Source organism: Lycorma delicatula, chromosome 3 (genome assembly GCF_047948215.1).
Source record: "Lycorma delicatula isolate Av1 chromosome 3, ASM4794821v1, whole genome shotgun sequence".
NCBI classification, from domain to species: domain Eukaryota; kingdom Metazoa; phylum Arthropoda; class Insecta; order Hemiptera; family Fulgoridae; genus Lycorma; species Lycorma delicatula.
Window position 1 is genome coordinate 155,424,159 of NC_134457.1, and position 8,103 is coordinate 155,432,261.

The following is an 8,103-nucleotide window of genomic DNA, read 5'->3' on the forward strand; positions in this document are numbered from 1 at the left end:
ATTCATTAAATTATTTCTTTACACTTCGATTTAAAAGTATTTTTACATTCAAAAGAAGTATCTATCGATTTATAATTGTAGAAAAATACAATTTGCCAATGAATTATATTTGTAGGTAAATAAATAATATTGTCATTACTACTGAAATATATAAGTGGATTTTCCTGATTTATTTATTTTTTTATCATAACGCCCAGTTATTACAATGTCTTATTATATACGTATATATATAAATTTTGTTCGGTGTGCCGAGCTTGACCGGGAATGAGATTATTAAATATACAATTTCATAACTACTGCTTAAGCAGTAAAATAAAATTTTAGCAATAAAATGGTTGTAAATTAATCACAAATGAGAGAAAAATTATTTGGAATTTACAAAAGCCTTTAATTAATAAAAATTGAACACTTATGATGTTTTATCCATTTTTTTCAACATATTTTCTTCTAGCGATGAATAAAAAAGTTAATAGTGTTAAAATCTTCAGCCCCGTTGCTTCATCAGGCAGCCACTACCCAACCGTTAATAAAAATTTAAATACTCTGTTCTTCAAACCGTTCGTTTTCAAAACACTTTCTACCTTAAATTACTCGTTAAAATTAAAAAAAAGAGTCGGGACCCTTGATATCCCGGGCTTCTAGGCGCATTAACCTCTTCAGTCAATGAAAATTGAAAGTCGTAATATTTTCTAACCGTTCTTTTTAAAAAGTCTGTTATTTTGGAAAAAGTAAAAATACTGATCGGTGTTTCAAGTTTTCTCAAGCTCCCTTCAATTATATGTAATTACCTGATGGCCTTCACAATAAAAAATTAATTGAAATCCACGCATATAAAACTGAAATTTTGTTTACACCTTGTTCAGAATATGATCTTTTCATGTCTTTGGTTTTCAAAAAAAAATTAATTAATGCAAAGTCTCCAACTATGTATTTCATTTCTACCGTTACTAACTTTTATTAATTCTTTGCTAACCTGGCAACGGCAGTAAAATTGATTTTAATTAAGCTTTCATGAGAATTAATCTTAGCTATGATTTTTATGTTTTATATTTTTTCAATAGAGAATATTTATTGGATAGGGTTTCTTTCTTTTAATTTGTTTTTTTTTTAATCATTCAAGTTGAACTTAAACAAAACAATTTCAAAAGGAAAAATTATATAATATTGGCAACAAAATATATATTTTTTAAAATTCCTTTCCTGTTTCGCAAAATAATGATGATTTAATTATGATTTATTCTTTCAGGATTGAATTTATCAAGAATTTCATTGAAATATTAAACGGTATAAAATTCAGAGGAAACCTTTTTTTATTAATAATGTCTAAGTATCCCTTTTATTCATAATAATAACTAATCAAGATTTTATTTTGTATCTGATCTTTTTTTAGGAAGGTAGAAATAAATAATATTTTTCTTTTCGGATAGGAAATATGTGCTGGTAGATAGTGTAACTTGTTGCAGTTAATTTATTATGTGCATTTTTCAGTTTTCGTTTTATAATACATTTCTTTATTTCTATTGGTGAAAATAAAGAAGATTCGTACAAAAACAGGTTCGGAAACGCTTTTATTTAGTGAGTGTCGGCTGGCGAAAGATTTCATCCTGATTTCTCCGCCTTCAGTAAAATTAAGCCAGATTCTAATTCTTGAGACCCAAAGATTAAAGGGTAAATTTAGCAATTTTCCATGAAACCTGACTTGGAAGAAATGAAAAAATAGGCCCCAGAACTATATTTTTAGTGTTTTCGAGAAATCTGGGATTAAGGGACGAAATACGCGTTTTGGGGTAAAAAACACGTTATATTATGTTTAGCGTAAAGTAACACTATTAAATGGACAATAAATACAAAAATGTTTTCAACAAAACTTGTGGAGAATTTGATTATGAGTAAAATCATATGAATAGTCCATAGAAACTAAATACAAACAAAAGAATATTTTGTCTTTTACCCAAATTTTTCGAAAACTACTAAAAATAACATTTATATTTACAATTTACAATTCTGAGACCTATTTTTTTCAGATCAATTTGGGTTCCAAGAATGACAGTTTGGCATAATTTTACTGATGGCGGAGAAACCAGAGTGAAACTTTTCACCAGCAAAGGTTTTTTTTAATAAACTAATAACAGAGTAGTAATTAGTTTAATTTAACTACTCTTTTATTACTCTGTAATTTCTTTTATATTAAAAAAAAACTATGGCTGATTTTTAAGATTGCTTAAATAACATTTAAGTCTGAATTAATGACGAACAATAACACAATATTCCAGTCTGTTTTATAAATGAACCATCCTATTACAACCATATTTTTCAGTTTGTATTGTTACATCCATCGTATTCTACAGTCCTAGGTTTCATGAAAAACAAAAATTAATTATGTATTTTAAGAAGGAAAAAACAACTTTTTATGGACTGATACTGTATTTCTTTAATAATACGAGTATATATTCAGTTTATACATTTTGACAATATTAATATATTTTGCTAGATTGATATCTTATGAACATTTTCAAAATTTATATATAATCACGCAGATCCCCATGGAGAAGTGATAGCGTCTCGGCCTTTCATCCGGTGGTTCCGGGTTCGAATTCCGGTCAGGCACGGCGTTTTTCATACGCTAAAAAATGTCTATTTTCATATTCCCATCCACAAAGATTCGAGCTTATGTAGTGAATTAATTCATCAAGCAAAGAGAAAAAAAAAACAAAAACAAAGAAAGTTAAAATTGATTAATATTAGATAACTGATATATTCGAATTTTAGAAAAGTGTCCCACAAAATTCAAAATGCATACGTAAATCTTTAACACCCGATCCTAAAAATTATTTTAACGTGAAGGATTATTGAACAAATTTTATTGCCTTGGATTCTGTTACGATCAGAACCTGAGCGCTATAATAGAGTAATACAGGTAATGCAATCTGCATAATCAATGAATTGAAGGCTACTCTGAACAAACTATAGTATACCTACAACCATTATACGGAACTCAGAACAAAAAATTAACGAAATGCTTTTGAACCACAAAGTTTGTCAGCGTGGACTTAAAAATATTTGATCAACAACATCTTTAAAGCTTATTTTTTCTAAATTTATTTATGTCCAATACGCTTTATAAAACTTATTTAGGAACATCAGCTTTTAATAAAGGAATATAGCATCCAATACTTAACCAGTTTTTCAGATAGTTTTTGAGATTATATAGCCGGTGAAATTTTATGTATTAAAATTTCCCTTTAGAGGAGATATTTTTGCATATTTTCAAGTACGTGCCAGAAATTTCAGCCTTCTTCATACAAGTTTAAGGATTACAACAATTACAAAAAAAAGATTTTTTTTTTTTTACTGTTTGTACAACATTTATTGAGAAACAATACACACTCTGTCATGCTTTAGCTTTATTGTAAAACATAATTATCATTCTATATGATAAGATTAAATATTTTTGAGTTAAATTTTGAAAATATTTATTCATCATTATTTCATTTATTAATCATCAATCTGTAATTGTCGTAAATGTAACTTTTTTATTATATAAATTTATAAACTTAAAATGTATAAATTAGATGAAAAAATTATTTATTTATTTATTTTTTTTAATCGTTACATATTTACTTTGTTCAATTTTTTATTTTATCTTTTACTTTCAGGTTCTTCAATAGTATGTTATCAGTGCAATTCTGAGTATGATCCACGTTGTGGTGACCCTTTTGATCCCTACTCTTTGGGTACAGTTAACTGCAGTATACAGCCACCACTAGAGCACCTACCAGAACTAACACCAACAATATGTCGAAAGAATGTACAACGAGGTTAGTATGGAATAATTTATCTAATAGATTTTAATTTTTTTTAGTACATCAGAGATTTAAATTTTATTAAGTGTAATGCTGGTCTCTGTAACAGAGTAGTTGTGTCTCAGCCTTTCATCTGGAGATCCCAGTTTGAATTCCAGTCAGGCATGCCATTTTTCACACACTACAGAATTCATTTATCATCAAGTATCTATAAGAGAGTGTAAGTCTGTTGTTGCTGTGTTGATAAATAAATAGAATTGTTTCACTCATTCTAAGCAATAAAAATTTTGTTGTCAGTTGATATCAAATTTCAGCACTTATATTATCAGTATAAATATGACTGCTTTTATTTTAGTATGCGGGTTTGGTAGGCTGAGCATTAACCCCCCTCTCTGTGAAATAATCTTATTATGATTATTTTTTCAGTTATTTTATGAAAAAATAAATAAAAGGAATAGAAATTGGAAAACACAAACATCAAAAATGTCTTAACTATGTCAATCGAATGGATTGATGATGATGATAATGATGGCAGTGGTAGTGATGATGGTTTATTAGGTTTTTTATTACCCTGAGCCCATTTAATGTTCAGCAGTTGAGTCTTGTCCATACTTAAAATAACTAATCTGGAAAGTTCCATTAACTGACAACAACCTAAGAGCATACAAACAATCTAATAACATGGGCATCATTCAAATAAAAAAGCAGCTATGGTTTTGTACTCCACCGATGGTCCTTAGTACTCTACAAAACAGCTGTCATACTAGCTAATCAGCAATGAGGGCACTCTCACAGATTAGACAGAGATATTATATAAGCTTTTTTGGAAAGTCCTCAACTTTATAAGATAGATACTTCGGATATCTTACTATGAAGCCATCAGGCATGAAGCACAATCCCTGAATTGATATACAGGCAGCCTAAAAAAAACCATGAATGCAACTAGGTTTTCAGATCCTGGTTCCTCAGCGTGGAGAACATAGCAGGATCAGACTTGTATCTGCTGAACCAATAATGTTGAAGAGGGAAACGAAGACAAGAGAAAGGAATCAATAGTAATAAAGGATCTCATGCGGTGGCTTTTTCCGTATTGGTCAGGACTTGTTCATATCCTTACTTTTGGATTTCAGTCCAATAATAAAAAAAAAATTTTTTTTTATTAATGCCAAAATTATGCTGTGGCTCATTTAAAAGGAAAGTGATCCTGATGTTAAGCAAATTTAGTGATCCATAGTACTGGTTCATTGAACATAGTCAACTATTCTACTATTAGCAATTTATCCTGACTTCATTTTCACAAGCTGCTTCTTCCTGAAATGTTCTCAGTACACGAGGTATGTGAGAAAAGTAATGAGATTGGTAACACTGCGAGCGATCTGGCAACTCTGTGTCTACTGGTCTGTGCTAGAACGGTTTGTTCATCCCTTCCATACGCTCAGTACGAGTTTCAACTCCATTCAGCCAACACATTATTTCTGACAGCGTCATCAGTGAAGTTGTGTTTTTGTTGTGTGTTAGGAAAACGGAGCATCGGAATTTAGAGCGACGTTGTGCAATCAAGTTTTGTGTTAAACTTGGGGAATCCATGAGTGAGACCTTTGAAAAGTTGAAACAGGCCTATGGGGAACATTGCTTATCAAGAGCACAAATCATTTTTGGAGGCCGAGAACACGTTGAAGATCAACCTCGATCAGGGAGACCTTCAACATCAAAATCTGATGAAAATGTTGAGCATGTGAGGGTTCTTGTGATATCAGACCGTCATTTAACAATAAAGATGATGAATGAACAGTTAAATTTAAACACTTTCACCGTACATTAAATTTTGACAGATGATTTGGACATGCGAAAGGTTTGTGCAAAATTGGTGTCGAAAAACCTCACAATGGAACAGAAGAACAATCGAAGAAAAATGTGTGTTGATCTTCTTGAGACGATTGACAATGACCAAGAATTCTTCAATTGTGTGATCACAGGTGATGAATCCTGGATATTTGAGTACAATCTTGAAACAAAGCGGCAAAGCGAAGAGTGGCACACTGTTACCTCCTCGACCAAAAAAATGTCGAATGAGCAAATCAAAGATCAAAACCATGCTGATTTGCTTTTTTGACAGTAGGGGTATCGTGCATAAAGAATTTGTTCCTCCAGGACAAACTGTCAACCAAGTGTTTTTTAAAGGTGTCCTTGAAAGGCTCAGGAAAAGAGTGATTCGCATGAGACCAGACATTGCAGACAAGCAGATGCTTTATCAGATGACAATGCCCCGTGTCACACAGCCATTTCCATCAGGGAATTTTTGATCTCAAAACGCATTCCTACGGTTCCTGAACCCCCCTATTCACCTGTTTTGAGTCCTTGTGACTTTTTCCTTTTCCCGAAATTGAAACATGTCTTAAAAGGACGTCATTTTGGAACTCTGGAGAACATTCAAAAGACTGTGACCGACCAGTTAAAAGCCCTACCAGTTGAAGCCTTCCAGCGCTGCTACCAGGAGTGGGGACAACGACTCTGCCGGTGTATAGCTGTCCAAGGGAACTACTTTGAAGGGGATAATATTGTTGTTTGAAAAAAATAAAAACTTTGGTAAGTAAAAAGTCAGTCTCATTACTTTTCTCACAGACCTCGTATTACATTTTATCACGTGGTAAGAAGTTTCAGTTTACCATCTTGCCTAAAACCTTCAGTGTTTTATTTTATAAATAATGCATAGTAATTATTTACTTATTAAACGTAATTAATTTATTAATTTAACATAATTTTTTACCTCATAATAGATATATTTTTTCACTTTTTTCTTAACAAAACTACCTTATATTTGATACTAAAAAAATCTACCAAAATCTAAATTTATATCTACCAAACTATTTTCATATTAATATGGAGTAGTTAGTATACTTGTTTACTTGCTGATACTGGTTGCAGATTTGTTAATCTATCTACAATAATTAAGATACAAATCTAAAAGTAATCCTTCAATAATGTTGTAAGCCTACAACTATATTCTGCTAGATATTGTTTTCAAAATATTTTCTCGCAAGAGATTCAGTTAATTAATAATAATTTTTAATTTTTGAGCAGTTTCAATTGTGTTGGATTCATTTGTAACTACTACCAAAATAAAATATCAATTTAAGTATAAAATATCATTTAGGTATATATATATATATAGATATAGTACAGTATAGATATAGTATTGGTGTATATATATATACCTTACCTTACCTATCTTACCTTATCTTACCTATATAATTCAGATATTTTTATATTTATTTTAAGTAGCCCATGGAAGGTTGCTTATTGTTAACTAGTTGTAACAGATTGCAATATACACTTTAGGAAAAAAAAAGTTTTTCTTAAACAAAAAATTAATTTTAAATACTAAAATAAATTCAGTTTTATTCATGGATGTATGTTTTAAATAAATATTTAGATTATCTTCTTAATATAAGTACACTGAAATCAGGTTTTCTTTGTGTTATACTACAAATGTTTATATAATTTTTAGGTATATTATATGTGATTTAACTAATCACTTTAAAAATAACCCGAGTAAAAAATATTATTTTCATTTTACAGGGTATTTTTTCATGATTAATTAATAGTAAATTTTTTATATATTTTTTTTCAGTGTATGGAAAAATAAGAGTGGTACGTGGTTGTGGATTTATCGAAGATGAAAACAAAGAAAGGGCTTGCATCCAGCGAACAGGAACTCATGATGTCTTCATGAATTATTGTACTTGTAAGGGAGATCTTTGTAACTCTGCTGTTTCTTTAACTTCTTCAACTCTAGTCATCCTTATCACAGCTGCCATTTTATTATAACAATCAAAATTGTAAACAATAAAAACAAGAAAAACAATAAAAATCGAAATAGGGTATATAGACCACTAGAATTGAAGCTTTCTCATCGAACAGTACAGTAGGATTAATAAAATGATCTCATTTTAAAATAGATTTACAGTTTAAATAAAAGAAAAATTAAAAATGAATTAAAATATAAAAATATTTCAAATATTCTTCGAACATGAAACATATTTCTTAAAAATTATTTTTTAACATACATGAGCAATAAAGAAAAAAAAAACACGTAATTAGATGTTTAATCCATCATATTTTTAGTACTTTTTATAAAAGTATTGAAACTGATGGTACACATTGTACAAATGTATTTGCTTTTATTTTCAATTAACACCTTATATTAAACCACTTTATATTATAATTTGGCTAATATTTTATGTAAAATATGTATTACTTCTTAAATAGATAAACTTTATTTTCATAATTTTTTCTTACA

General features: G+C 29.6%; 1 protein-coding gene across 1 annotated transcript in view; it reads left to right on the plus strand.

Moving 5' to 3' along the window:
• LOC142321004 (UPAR/Ly6 domain-containing protein crok-like) overlaps positions 1-7,882 on the plus strand; it is a 130,475-nt gene extending 122,593 nt beyond the window's left edge. Inside the window, exons 2-3 of the mRNA XM_075358996.1 lie at positions 3,657-3,818; positions 7,435-7,882. Of these exons, the coding sequence (XP_075215111.1) occupies positions 3,657-3,818; positions 7,435-7,631 (359 nt within the window). The 3' untranslated portion in view covers positions 7,632-7,882. The remainder of the gene's footprint in view (positions 1-3,656; positions 3,819-7,434) is intronic.
• The last annotated feature ends 221 nt before the right edge of the window (positions 7,883-8,103 follow it).